Source organism: Papaver somniferum, chromosome 3, assembly GCF_003573695.1.
Source record: "Papaver somniferum cultivar HN1 chromosome 3, ASM357369v1, whole genome shotgun sequence".
NCBI classification, from domain to species: domain Eukaryota; kingdom Viridiplantae; phylum Streptophyta; class Magnoliopsida; order Ranunculales; family Papaveraceae; genus Papaver; species Papaver somniferum.
In genome coordinates, this window is record NC_039360.1 from 116125795 (window position 1) to 116140818 (window position 15024).

Genomic DNA, 15024 nt, shown 5'->3' on the forward strand with positions numbered 1-15024 from the left:
CACAAATGAAATATACCATCATTTAGATATGGGTAACCGTACCTAAACATGTGTGAGTTGGCTCAATAGAAGTTAACCGAAGTTAGCCATATGAACACTTTTGTATTCACCACATTCATCTAACACTTCTAGATCAAATGATAATCAAATGAATCTAATTGTATTACTCATAGAGTTGTTAAATTGTTTATATTCTCATAGAAGTATACAAGACACAATTGAAACAAAATCGGATTGATTCAAAAGAATCGGTTCATGAACATTTATCCACGACTGCAAAGATTGCATTCCTTAATATATAAATGTATTTGTTCATTGGTATGAAATCATACTTAACCGATTTTAGAACTTAAACCAACTTAGTTTGCGAACGGGTCTTCAAATTTAAGTTCCAGATTTTGGTCATGTCCGACAGTTTGCAAACGGGTATGCATACTGTCGTACTGGACCTAACTCACATGAAACCGTTCGCATACTGGTATGCATACTTGCTTCCCGGACTTTGATAGTTATAACCATTCACATACTGGTACGCAAATTTGGTTGTCGAACCCGAATCATATTACAACAGTTTGCATACTGGTATGCATACCGTGCTATGTCCAGACAATGGTTATTTGTTCTAAACCCCCATTTCAATCATTGAAACATCCTTAGAAGATGACAATAGCTGTCTCACACAAAATATTAGCTTATAAGTAATTTTCAAGTGATCGAATGATCAATACGAAACATTCCGAGTCTACATCAAATGACTGTCTCACACAAATCATGTTAGATGTTTCAAGGCAATTTTCACATGATCATCTTTTGACTCATTATTTAGTTTCCAACAAATAAATTGTTTTCCAACTAAACTCGTCAAGAATAATGATGGACGTAGTTAAAGCAAAAAGCTTTCCAACACATATTTCGAGAAAGATATAAGCGAGTTAAACTCAACTCGAAATATTAAATGTGTAAAATGTAAAAGTCTACATAGATATACGACTTAGTCTCATCAGGGGAGAGAATATAATGGACTTCTGAGTGATAGATAAGTTTTAGTCTCCACATACCTTTTGTTGATGAAGTTCCTCCAAGCTCTCCTTAGTAGATCTTCGTCTTCAATCGATGAACGCCGTGAAGTCTAAAGCTCAACAACACATTCTATCCTAATCCGAGACATAGCTATAAGTAGACTAGATTTCAAGACTTATAGTTTTGATCACCTAAACCTGACAAACAAACTTGAGATATCAACGCTTGCGAGTTCAACCGAGCAATGCTCTAACAGATGATTACATGTTTGACTTGTACGCTGTGAAAGGAAGAGATGAACAAAGCTAAAGAAGAATATGCTCTGAACACATATCCTCTGTAAGAATTGTTGCTTATCCTACTTGAATTTTAATGGTAAAGGATTATCTTATATCTAGCTATATGTCTGTATTGTATGGAATTCAAGTGGGTGAAGACAATGATTACCGTGATTGATACGTATTGATATCTGTACCTTGGTGAATATTATTATAGAGGCAGAATTCAGAATAATAATAGACGAAAACTAAAAAACAGAACACAAAAAAGTAATTCGAAGAAATATATCTTCTCTAGATTATGAACAAGAAAACTATTACAATTCTCTCTTTGTTACTCTCACAATCTCTTTAAATAGAGGATCAACCTTAAATTGTTTTCTAAGCTTGATTTTACAATAATTAATTGCCTCACAGACTTCTCTCTCTAGTCTAGGTGTGTTTGTATCACAAACCACGTTATCTAGATTTAGGTGTGTTTGTATCACAAACCACACTACTAGATGTCTTAGCTATGATCTACACATCTCTATTTATAGCTTTAACGGTTTCCCAAACCTCATAGGAATATATTTCCTTATCTAAGAATAATTCATTTTCTAAGTATATTTTCTTATCTAGGAATATTACCTTGTCTAGAAAGTATTTCCTTATCTAGGTATACTTCCTTACTTTGTTTTGGTTTCCTAGACCTCTTAGGAATCTATTTTTCTTCTATAGGAATACTGCCTTAAATCATTAATCCCTCCTACATTACAATTATATCCTCAATCTGTCTTAAGGTTCACTAGTTCCTAGAGAGAGGAAGATACACATGTATCAGTGATAGACCAGAGGAACCTGAGTGGGATACCATCGATTCAAATGTTTTTTTTTTGTTGCTATTCTTACTTTGATTTGGTGAACCTATCCTATTCAAATGGCAACTTCTTTATTTTCATTATTGGAATATGTTTTTGTTCAACTAAAGATAATATGAAGATAAATATGAACACATTATTTTTGAACCACTGATGATACTTGAGGTGGTGCTGGTTAGTGGCAGGTGATGTTGGTGGCGGTGTTTGGCATTGTTAATGTGAGTTTTATTATTAACCTCAAATCTTAGAAAGGGGTTCACCGTAGTTGTTTATCTATCTTGATGATTTCCTTTGATACTCATGATATATTTGTATTGGTTTGCTTGTTACCGCGATAATTCCTAATGAAATACTGTAGGTCACTAGCAAGTTCATGATTTGACCTGTGACGGTCCTTCTAAAACATGATGAATTGATGTTAGAGGTATGTAATCTCACTTAAAAAGTATGAATAAAGAATTAAGTACATCGTATTAAGAAACATAGTCCCAAGTGCCATTCTGAATTAGAAGGTACAACTAATTAGAATTAGGTGATGCTCTTTCTATTGTCCTGCTCGTAGCAAGGTAGATTTCTTAAAACCTTCATTGTCTTGTTTCACTATCGTACTAATCCCTATAAGATTATTTATTTGATGACGCTCTTTCTATATCAGGTATAAATAAAAGAAGGTGCGGGTTTGCTGCAACGATACCCAGTTGACACATGTACATCTTTTTTTTAAAACTCGTTAGCTTGCTTATCTTTCCTTTTTCCTAAAAATAATTTAACCTTAAGAAGATGAGTAGAATACGTTTTAGATCTCGATTTGTCCTTCATTGACTCCCAAATTGTTATTCATTAAGTGGTTTCTTTGGCCGTCATAAAAAACTTTGATGTACCGAGAAGCTATAAAATTATGTAGAAACATGGGCACACTCAATTACCCTATGAGAGCGATATATTGATTAGAAGTAGGTAATTGGGTTTGTTTCATAAATTTCTCCTAAGCAAAATACATATTTGCATTGTTGATTCTCTAAAATTATTTACAGTTAATTATTAGTATGCGACAAAATCTCGTTATATAGTTTTTGAAAATAATGTATAATGATTATTGCCTAAGTTGCAAATCTAAGCTTTAACCTAGATAACTTACCAATTACGAGGAAAAGAACAAGTATAAGATTTAATTTTTAAGGGAACCCATGTGTTTTTGCATTATTTTTGGCCTGATAATCTCTGATGCCTTGCATGATTTCCTTTCCGTAAGGTCGCGATATTTTTATGGCTACCATGCTTAGTGGAGCGGTAATCATGGACGAGGCGCTACTTCTGACAGTTGGCAATGAAATCTATCCCAACCTCAGACTTCAAAGCATTTAGATGCTATTGAAATCATGCGTCTCAAACACATAATGATCCTTCACAATAAAGTTGATCTTATCCAAGAAAATATAGCTAATAATCAATATGAAGCTATTCAGAAGTTTATTCAGGTTTGTTATTCGTGACCTGACCTTTATATGATCTGTTAAACACTTTATTTGCCAACTTCAGTGTGTTAACTTCTGAACTCAACAGAAAACAGTTGCTGATGTGCTTCCGTTATACTTATCTCTGCTGGATTAAAACCTGATTTTGACCTGGTTAAAACCTGATTTTGACCAGTTTTGACCTCATATAATTCATTGTTTCTCATTAACTTTTGTGTTTTTATCGTTGTCAGTATCTTTGGACATTCATGGTCGTTTTCTTATTGCCAAATGTAGAAGGTAGACCATGGCCAAATTAGTTTAAAATATTTGTTTTTGCAGCTTCACATCTAGAACTTGTAGTTGAATCAACTGTTCTTAGGTGCTTGTTCAAGAAATTAATTCTTTCAACTTAAACCTTGGTTTCCATTATAAGAGACTGGCCTATGACTTTCTCCACCACTGCCATCAGCCTAAACAAGATTCCTTGTAAAATTTGAGTCACAAAACAACGAATAAAACCACCGGGTCACTTTACGTGTGTGTATATATATCTTAGTTTAACAACTCATCGTTTATCCATCTTTTTCGTCTTCTTCTAGCAAATTTTCTTTTGATTGATGTTATTCGATTTCTTCAGAATGAAACTCTTTCGTACGAGAACTGATATAGTTTTTTACGTATCTATCGATTCCAAATTCAATAATAATAACCCGTCGGTGTATCATTCAAAGTCATCTTCATCCTTCATATTGTTTCGATTTTTTCGTGGAGGGAAAAATAACAAGTATTTTCTTATTTATAATAAAAATTCATTTAGGGTTCTTTTTGAACGTCCGGTAACTAAGCAATATTATTACTAGGAAAAGTTAAGGACTAAACTAAACAATAGTAACAATAAATTTGAAGAATGTATAACAGGTAATCACTAAATTTTTATTTTATTTTCCCCTTTGTTGAGTTGGAGTCAAACCAGATAGACCAAAGTCAAACAATTTGATCCAGCCTTCCCAATAACAGCTATCGGCTTTCGAGCTTCCAGCCAGCCAGCCAGGTTAAAATAATGCACTAACCACATCTCTCGTGGCTAAGCAAATTAACGGGTCAAACGCGCGAAAAAAGTGCATAATGTGGCGCGAAACTAGAACATCAGATCCATCTTCTCGCTCCAGGAAAGAAATGGTAACAACCAAAAAAAATAAAAAACACACACGCACAAACAAAACTCTTAATTTTCACGAATGCACCAGAATTATAAAGAATTCTGAGAATTTGTTCTTGAAAGCTTGATTTTCCGGACAAACAATGGCGAAATCAAGTGCAGATGATGAAGAATTGAAACGAGCATGTCAAGCAGCTATTGAAGGTACCAAACAAAAGATCGTCATGTCTATCCGTGTCGCTAAAAGCCGTGGAGTTTGGGGTAAATCTGGAAAATTAGGTCGTAATCATATGGCTAAACCTAGGGTTCTCGCAATTTCCAGTATGTGTTTCTTGATCTTCCACATTTATAAATTCTTCGATTCTGATCTTTAATATACATTTTCATTACGGCGTATGAATAAGAAATAGTAGTTCACAGAAATAGGCTTACATTTTCATTACGGCGTATGAATAAGAAATAGTAATTCACAGAAATAGGCTTACATGATAACTTTCAATTATTCAATGTTATTTACACAGCGAAAGCAAAAGTTCAAAGGACAAAAGCGTTTCTTCGAGTTTTAAAATACTCATCTGGAGGAGTTCTTGAGGTAATTTGTTCCAGTGTCTTGAATGTAGAGCATGTGTCAGCACCACAATTCCTACTGATGATAATAGAAAAAAAGAAAAAATATGGTAGAATTTGATCAGACATTAAGCTTGGAATTGTAGAAGCTAGTATGGTGAAACTAAGTGGTCATATTATGAGGTCAATTTTTATTGTTTCAATGTAGCCTGCAAAAATATACAAACTAAAGCATCTTTCAAAAGTGGAGGTTGTTTCAAATGATCCCAGTGGCTGTACGTTTATGCTGGTAACATTTTATGCTTCTGCTGCACATCCTTCTATTTTAGGTATAGATTAAAAGATAATGGTTACTAAGGTTTTGCTTAAGCAGCATTCTTAAAAAGGCATACTACTTAAGTAGTCTTTAGATTTAATTTACTTTGTTTTTAACTGAATTTTACAGGGATTTGACAACCTTAGAAGCCAGAGTGTTTCCCCACCTCAATGGACCATGCGGAACACTGCAGACAGGTGTGTGACTGAGAAGCCTCACTATTTTCTTTAAGACTTCAGTGCAGATTTGTTTTTAAGTTGTTGGTTTCCAATTTTTAAAAGTCTTTACAAAAGTTCGATCAACTAAATTTTTTTTCTTCTCTTAAATTTCACTGACATTTTGTTGCTTGTAGGAATCGCCTAATAGTGTGTATCTTAAACATATGCAAAGAAATTCTAGGCCGTCTTCCCAAAGTTGTTGGTATGGATGTTGTTGAGATGGCTATTTGGGCTAAGGTGCAAATGAAACTTTCTTGTTTTCTTTATTTCATTTGTATTCATTAGATGTTTATTATCTTCATCTAATGTACCTAACTCAAAGACTATGTTATAAAGTTTTGTCTTACTGTATGGCTTCACATAAATATGTCAAGCTCAACTATCCATTTCTACTGCTACTTTAATGGGTTTTAATTCTTTGTTTTGTGATTCACTTCTATGCGGAGTTAGTCAGAGTATCTTGTTCAAAATTTTGTAGTTTTCCTACTTAACTGTGGCTTGAATGAGTTTTTCTGTCGGAAAACAGCTAATGTAACAAAACTATATTTTGAAGCAAAACACACCAGCAGTAACTACACAGTCAAATCCCGAAAGTGGACCTGTTGACTCTGTTATGACAGAAGATGATTTGACAGTGGCTGTTGAAAGGGACCTTGTCTCACAAGCTGAAGAAGAGGACATGGAGGCCCTTCTTGGCACGTAAGTTTTGTTTTACTTCTTGTGCACTTAGAGGTGTTGGCATCTTTGGAACCTAAATTGTAATTATTTCTAGTATTTTCAAAATTTGAATACATATGTATAGAGAATTGATTTCAATTAGCTTCAGATTTTTTCTATTGAACCCAACCTATTTTCTTAAGCTTTGTTGATTTTGGGAATGTTTTCTTGAAACAGTTATGTCATGGGTATTGGGGAGGCCGAAGCATTTTCTGAAAGGCTAAAAAGAGAACTTCTTGCTCTAGAAGCGGCAAATGTGCACGCCATTTTAGAAAATGAACCTATAATAGATGAGGTATCTTTTGTCATTAAATACTGTATGGCTATGAATTGGATTGAGTGGGGGATCTGGGTCTGTTTGATCGCAAGCGGTTTAGACCTGGACCTATAATGTGGTGATCTCCATCTTTCTGAAAACTGTTTAGGCTCTTAATTCTTAGTTCTTGACCATGGCATCTTAATTCTTGACCATGGCTCTTAATTGAGAATGTCATAGTACACTGTTGTTTTCTTGTCTTCGTCATATTCCTGGTAGTACGTATCTTGGTTATTGGATTAGATGAATACACCTCGTAATGGAATGAGATTACTTTGTTGTTCTCATTAAGATCCCATATCAGAATTTAAAATTGACAATGAAGTAGTGTTTTTTCTTCAGGTATTGCAGGGGCTGGAATCGGCAACCATTTGTGTTGAAGATATGGATGAGTGGCTTGGCATTTTTAACGTAAAGCTCAGGCACATGAGAGAGGATATTGAATCGGTATGGAGGCAGTCATCTTAAACCTTGAAATTTCTCTCTGATGCATGTCAGTTTCGTCCACATATTCACATATTTCTTTTGGTGTCACTGTAAAACTTGGAATTACCCGTTAGGATTTAGTTGCAAAATTTCGTTCTACGTTTTTCTTATTGATAATATATCTGACAATGTATCTGCTCTTGCTTGTTTATGGTGGAATACCATGTCATAATCCTGGCCCTATATTGGAACAACTTTAAGTTAAAATAGCAAATCTACATTATATAAGATTTAGCTATCATTCAATAACCACTTGTTTATCTTACAGAGGCCTACAGCTTTTATGGTGCAGTGGTATAAAAGTATAAAAAGAAATGGGTGGCTACTTTCATTTTTTTTTTTGCGTAAATATCTATGCTTGTCCCCCTATAAGAACTCTCTATTCCTTCCCACTATGTTGGACCTTTCCTGAATCACAATTCCATTGCTTCAAATCTTTATTAGAAGAGTTTATGTTGTCATGCTTTTTGTACGAAATACCTTGTTTCTGTCAACTTGCCTACTTTTCTGAATTCTGGATAACTGAACAAGTGTACGTTGTACCTTGAAATCACACCCTTTACTTACCGGTTACTTGCTTCTTTCTGCTGTCAAACCCAGATAGAAACTCGTAACAATAACTTGGAGATGCAGTCCATAAATAATAAAGCACTGATAGATGAGCTCGATAAACTTCTTGAACGTTTGCGTGTCCCTCCAGAGGTATGTTTTGCACTACATGAACATGATCTTGCTTCCCCACTTCAATTGCATCTCGAGAGTCATGTTTATATTTTGTAGATTTGTGTTTGACATCTAACAAATGGAAGTTCTTTTTTTTTTTTCAGTATGCAGCACTTTTAACTGGAGGTTCATTTGACGAGTCTCGTATGCTCCAAAATTTTGAAGCAATGGAATGGTTGAGTAGTGCTTCAGCTGGTTTGGACATTCCAAGTTTGGATCCGTATGCCAACTTACTATCGGTAAGATCTAAACAATCTATCATCTAGGTTTTAATTTTGGCTAGAAAATGTACCAAACCACAAGCTTTTGAAATGAGCGGAGTGGCCTGCATATCGTATGGTATTGGTATGGAAAATCATGTCTGTCATTGACACCAAACATCTGGAACTTGGAAAGCTAGAGATTTAAGCCTACGCATTTTGAAACCTTCTGTTTAAAGACTGTTTTGCTCTCCAGTTTTCTCCCTTTAAATTTAGAGTTTTTACTAAAACATTCATTCAGTAAATTTGTTTTCACAAGCTAATTTTTGCTTATTTGCTGTCACTTACTCACATGAGCATGCTATATGTGTTCCTGTCCATGTGTCATATGCCATGTTGCAATTCTGAATTAAAATTGTGTAAATCCATCTTCCCCTAATGTTTCAAGGATGTGCCTGCCTATAATTCATTCAAACCTCTCACTTTAGTCTAGAATGTCTTGATTGATCAACAAAAGTTCTATGGCAATGCTGGTAGTTGATGTGCTTAGTTTGCAAGAAAGTCAGGTATAATATCTGTTTATCAGAAAGATAAAAAATGAAGTATGAGAATATATGTTGAAGTGAAACTAAAACACATATACAGGTTAAAGAGAAGCGAGGAGAACTTGCAATTTTGAAATCAACCTTTGTACGTAGAGCGTCTGAGTATCTGAGCAATTATTTTGCTAATTTGGTGGATTTTATGATGAGCGACAAGAGTTACTTCTCCCAAGTATACCTTCACCCTTGTACCGCTTCTTACAGGTTTTCGTAGTTATATTCAAATATCTTGTTTTGTGACTGTCATTATTTTTGCTTGTCTGCTTGAATGTACATAGAGAGGACAATTGAAGAGGCCTGATCATGCTGATCTGCGGTATAAGTGCAGGACGTATGCACGTCTTCTACAGCACATAAAGGTCTCACGAGGCATACCTTCAAAAATCCTAACCTATTACCTATTTGTCTATTCTTGCTAATATAATCCGGGGAATCTGCTCCCTTGTGCTGGTTTCAGAGTCTTGATGCGCGCTCCATGGGTCCGTTGAGAAAGACTTACTGTCAATCCCTCAATCTCCTTCTTCGTCGCGAGGTCAGCTTTATATTTCTCAAATACCATATACTCTAGTAATTTCAGCATTGTTTTTACTTTTCTTTATTTAGTTTGAGAACTGCTTCAGTTTCAAGTGTGATTGGATCGCTATAATAAATTATTATCATAGCACTAGTTTTTACCACAATGGTCAAAATGGTGACTCCAACTAAACTTACAAGATTTAGAAACTAAACTTACAAGATTTAGAGTACCATTGGTAGTCCACTTCCAAGTTTCAAAGTGCCGTAACATGTGTTCTGGGTCATACCCCTGAATCTGATAACAGAAGAATTAGCGGCGAACTTGATTGTCATTAGAACTTTGGATCTTCTTTATTACTGGTAACTAGTAATACGAGTGATGGTTTTGTTTAGGTCTTTGATAATATTTCAATCATATATAGGCTCGTGAATTTGCAAACGAACTTCGTGCTAGTGTAAAAGTAGCTGCAAAACCCCCGGTTTTGTTTGATGCTGCGGCAGGTCCTGCTCAATCTGCAAACAACATAGATACTTCAGCAGCTTCAGATGCATATGCTAAGATGCTCACAATATTTATTCCTCTCCTTGTAGACGAGGTAATAGTCTCTACTCTAAGTTTCAATCGCTCAAGTTATATCCATTTTATATAAAAGTTCTTTACCGAGTCGATCACTTAAATTGCAGAGTTCTTTTTTTGCACATTTCATGTGCTTTGAAGTTCCCGCGCTTACCGTACCTGAGGGTCATGCAGGTGGTAATCGAAATGGATCTCATGACATGGACAATGATCCAGACGATTTGGGCATTGAGGACATTGATGGGAGTGAGCGCAAAACTGGTAATATCTCTCATAAGTTATTATTATGTAATATGCTTGTTGATTCTATATCTGTTACACCTCATTAATTATTAATATCTGATTCGTCAGGCACTACTTCAATGGATATGGGAGCATTAAATCAATCTCTTCAAGATTTGCTTGATGGGATCCAAGTAATCTTTCTAAATCAATTATTTATGAGTGTGGGCATCGGATCCTGTTAGTTCCAGGAATTTGTAACTAAATCAAATAAACTTGCACAAAGAAGTAGAGGAAGCAAATGTTTGCATAAAAATGTTGTTGAAGTATATTAGCATGCCAGATGCCACATTCTTAATGTTAAAATTATCAGGATAATGGAATGCACTTGTTACATATTTGATTAGGTCCTTCATTATGTTTCACCTCTCTAAAAAGATCATAATCATGAAGTAACTAATCATATTATCTTTGTTTGGAACATATTATCTTTATTTGGAATTTAGGAGGACTTTTACGCAGTGGTGGACTGGGCGTGTAAGATTGATCCTTTGCGCTGCATATCGATGCATGGGGTTACAGAATCCTATTTATCGTCTCAGAAAGCTGATGCAGCAGGATTTGTGCGTGTCCTGCTGGGGGACCTGGAGTCAAGAATTTCCATCCATTTCAGTCGGGTAGGATTTTCCCTGTACTCTTTAAGGAATTCATTCTTCGTCTTCTGCTTGCTTCAAATGATGACATCTTTCTAAGGCAACATGTGATCCATCTTGTAGTTCGTCGATGAAGCTTGCCACCAGATTGAGAGAAATGAGCGTAATGTAAAACAGATGGGAGTCCAACCATACATTCCAAGGTAAACTTTAAGTAACTGAGTTTTTTATGGTTCCTTTTCATGCCTTCATATCTCAGTTTCACCATCAAGCCACAACATTTTTTTTTCACTGTGATGAACTGAAAAAGCCTTTAGGTCAAGTTCCGTGTCTGTTTTCAGATGTATCTACCGAAATTCGAAGGCTGTGTCTGTTTAATACCAATTGTCAAGGTATCAAATGTCGCACAGTTTGCTATTTGAGATGGATTCAAATAGCCTCTACCCACATCTTGAAGCAATATTGATAATACTATAATGTGTCTCAGGTTTAGAAATTGGAAATGATTAGTTACTATTGGCCTTATACTAAAATAGTCTAGTATCAAATGTCGCACAGTTTGCTATCTGAGATGGATTCACATAGCCTCTACCCTAATAAAATAGTCTATTATCCTTTGTGATAGTTTCTCTGGTCCCATATAAAAAAGGTAGTAGAAACAATTTTAACTTCCCATAAATTTGGCTTTTGCAAATACAAGATTTGTTCGGGGATCAACAAATCAACTAATTAGTCACAACCATATCAACTAATTAGACACAACATATCACGTCCTTGCTACTACTCATATTGTAGTATTTTTATGTCGAACGCTAGATTGTCTCGTTGAGATGACTTTAGTTTTGTTCCTTCTCGTGTATTTGCGCCGTGTATTTGCGTCAAATGCTAAATTGCGTTTTGGTAAAATATATAAGATGCTTGCACCTTGGCCATCCCTGTGGAAGATATCTGCTTCGTCCTACAATTGAAGATGTGCTTAATGGCACTTTTACCACTAGTATATCCAGTTTCGTCCCTGTGTAAGTTTCCTTGAGTACTTCATATGTTTTACTGTATGCTGGTTATGTTTAACGTTAACGTGGTTTATAGGTTTGCTGTCTTAGCAACACGTATGGAGCAGTACATTCGAGGACAAAATCGGGATTTAGTTGATCAGGCATACACAAAATTGGTAAGTGGTTTAGATATCATGTCACCAGGTATAGTCTCTTTCCGCTAACACCCGAACTTTATTCTGCCATTTTTTTTTATGTAGTATCTGCAAGTTTTTATATCCATCCTAATCCTTACCTTAATCATCTTTTCTTGGGAGGTGAGAGGCCTAAACTGTTTATTGATAAGATCAAAAGAACTGCAAGCTGCAGCAACATGCACTAGATGGGTTTTCAACAAAGCTTGAACAATGTCTAGGATAAAGTCTCCCAATTCCTTAAAACATCTAAAACGTGTGGCACTTAAAAATATTCACCCAAGCATGATATGTTATGATCCGGCATATGCACCATGACATTCAGGGATTTAAGATTAAGTTGGATCTTTCCAAGATAAAGTTGAATCAGTAGTATAAAGATCATAAAAATTACTGTATCACGGTTTTTGTCATAGTATCTTTGAGCCATGAAACTAAATGCACATTTCATTTCCTTATGTTTGGGATGTGCCTTCCAAGCTCTGTTCTCCTTACCTCTTCCTAGAAAGAAAATCGAAACCAAACGTGTTCTTATATTTAAAGGCAAACATGCTATTTGAGTTTTTAGAGCTAGGTAATTTTGATTTTCCTTGGTAAGTTTAAAACAAGAAAGTGTATCGTTTTTCCTTTAACAGGTTAGCATTATGTTTGTTACTTTGGAAAAGATTGCACAAGTTGAATTGAAGTATTCTGAAATTGTGCTTCTCGAGAACTATGCTGCCTTCCAGAACAGGTACTTATTGAAGTTGTCGATTTTTGTCATTGTAAAATTTGTAGCATACTGACTTGAAATTATTGTGCTCAGTCTTTATGAACTAGCAAATGTTGTCCCAACACTTGCGAAGTTCTATCACCAGGCCAGTGAAGCTTACGAACAAGCCTCCACGCGTCATATTAATATGGTCATATATATTGTAAGTTTTCCTTTTCAATATTCTCCTGTTTCAATCTAGTTAATGGTTGAGCTCCAATATTAGAGAAATAAAGAGAGAATAGGCAGAGGTAACTCTACGACCTCTCTATATCACATATATAAATATTGAAAGAATCTAACCGATTTAGGAAAACATACAAACTTAATACCTAAAATATAGGAATACTATTACTTGACTAACTCTAACAATTAGTTTTTGAATTGAGGTAGTGAATATAATAATCATGAAGGCGAGAGGTTCATTTTTTGCAGCATTTTGATAGACTCTTCTTATTCGCTCGGAGAGTGGAGGATTTGATGTTCACCATGAATCCAGAGGAGGTTGGTATAAGCACTGGTCATGATTCTGTATGTTGTGTTTTTTAGTTTGCGGAGTAAAGAAAATATTCAAACACGCAAGGCTTATGTGACCTGTTTTCTTTCCTGGGCAAAAGAGTATGTCTATAAGAATCTGAAACAGCAACTCTTTACATACCTTTTGGCCTTTTCATCTCACAATTCTTTTGTAAAAATTATTCAGATCCCTTACCAGCTAGGTCTATCTAAAGCCGATCTTCGCAAGGTGTTAAAATCTAGTTTGTCTGGGGTAAGCCGAGATAATCTCATTCAAAATTCTCGCACCTAGCCTTTTGCATTCATAGTTAATTAGCATACGATTCATGTAACAGGTGGACAAGTCCGTCAGTGCAATGTATAGGAAGTTAGGGAAGAATTTGACTTCAGAGGAGTTACTACCATCCTTATGGGATAAATGCAAGGTGAGACCTGTCTTTTCTTCTGATAATTATCAATTTAATGCTTTTTAGTTGGTCATTATGTGGATCATGCTTCACAAGGAAATTTGATACAGTAGAAATTATTATATGGAAGATTTTATTTTCTTTTGGTTGACAAGAGAGGGAAGGAAGCAACTTTACTAAAAGAAAGATGATGTGTCTTTGACAGAGGGATTTTCTGGATAAGTACGTAAGTTTTGTAGAATTGGTTGCAAAAATCTACCCGAATGAACCTGTTCCAGCTCCACAAGAACTGAAAGAGCTTCTTGCTAACATGTAGATGGAGAAAGTTTGTCCGTACCATAAGATATATAGCTGTGTACAGTTAGCCTACAATTCTATCTCCACCTGATCCAAAATTGGATCACCCTTCTTCACTCCACATTTTGTAATTCAATTTCTTTTTAGGCACCAGCCACCAGGGTTCCTATTCCATCTACATTGGTTCCTGGTTCAGTCTATTTGAGGGTCTTTTGGAAAAGGTTAATTTTTTTGGTTTCCGTTGCAGTTATACGTGAAATGAGCTTTGTAATGACTCGTACTTGAAAGTTCTTGTTCATGAAATCTCAGACTCGTGTCTTTATAGCATAAATTTGAAGTTCTTGTACAGCATTTTGATTTCGCCAATTCAAACTATTCAGGAAGGAACCGAATCAGATTATTCGAAATGGCACAATGAACTGGCAATAGAGCTTAGTTATCAGGTGAGAGCTCAAATCTTTGTCTACCAATTAGCAACAACAAGGTATGTAATTTTTAACCACGAGCATATTGGCTTTTACTTCCACGATTCCTGCCACTGGTACCTCTCCTTCCATAGAAACCAACAAATGGCAAAGGGCAGTATTTTCCATATTCCTCAAATGTATTCTTGATTTAATGGGGAACCGGAGGAAGAGATGCACTAACGTATTTTTGTTAAACATTTGGTAGCAAAATTTAGATGAGACCAGAAAGTTTATAAACAGTAAAACCAAGATCAATTATTATTTGGAAATGTATAAAGCAGTCCCACAATTAGGACCCGATTTTCAAAACAGTCCTACTGTTACAGACCATTTACAACAGTCATATTTCCATATGTTTCCTGGTTAAGTCAATGCCCCCCTCCAAAATCAGAGTTAAATGGACGGGTGCATTTACCAATCTATCCTTAACCTAACTAAACTACATCTGTTACCATAGATCTTATTACTGTTATATCTCGAGGATGCATTAGACGGACATGATTAATCAGG

At 35.4% G+C, this 15024-nt stretch overlaps 1 protein-coding gene across 3 annotated transcripts; it reads left to right on the forward strand.

The window, feature by feature from the left end:
* The first annotated feature begins 4789 nt into the window (after window positions 1–4789).
* LOC113357119 (exocyst complex component SEC3A-like) lies at window positions 4790–14391 on the forward strand. Of its 3 annotated transcripts, XM_026600402.1 has the most exons (25): window positions 4790–5095; window positions 5296–5366; window positions 5550–5630; window positions 5787–5854; window positions 6010–6112; window positions 6429–6574; window positions 6770–6887; window positions 7251–7355; window positions 7995–8096; window positions 8222–8356; window positions 8963–9091; window positions 9198–9278; window positions 9377–9451; window positions 9858–10031; window positions 10120–10273; window positions 10364–10428; window positions 10741–10911; window positions 11011–11090; window positions 11977–12058; window positions 12712–12809; window positions 12882–12990; window positions 13263–13331; window positions 13531–13596; window positions 13679–13768; window positions 13956–14391. In XM_026600402.1, the coding sequence occupies exons 1-25, from the start codon at window positions 4918–4920 to the stop codon at window positions 14064–14066; spliced, it is 2661 nt and encodes an 886-aa protein (XP_026456187.1). In that variant the 5' UTR covers window positions 4790–4917; the 3' UTR covers window positions 14067–14391. The 3 variants fall into 3 exon arrangements, with proteins under 3 accessions (XP_026456187.1, XP_026456188.1, XP_026456189.1); XM_026600404.1 differs by lacking the exons at window positions 4790–5095; window positions 5296–5366 and having other exon boundaries at window positions 5592–5670; XM_026600403.1 differs by lacking the exons at window positions 13531–13596; window positions 13679–13768; window positions 13956–14391 and having other exon boundaries at window positions 13221–13331.
* The last annotated feature ends 633 nt before the right edge of the window (window positions 14392–15024 follow it).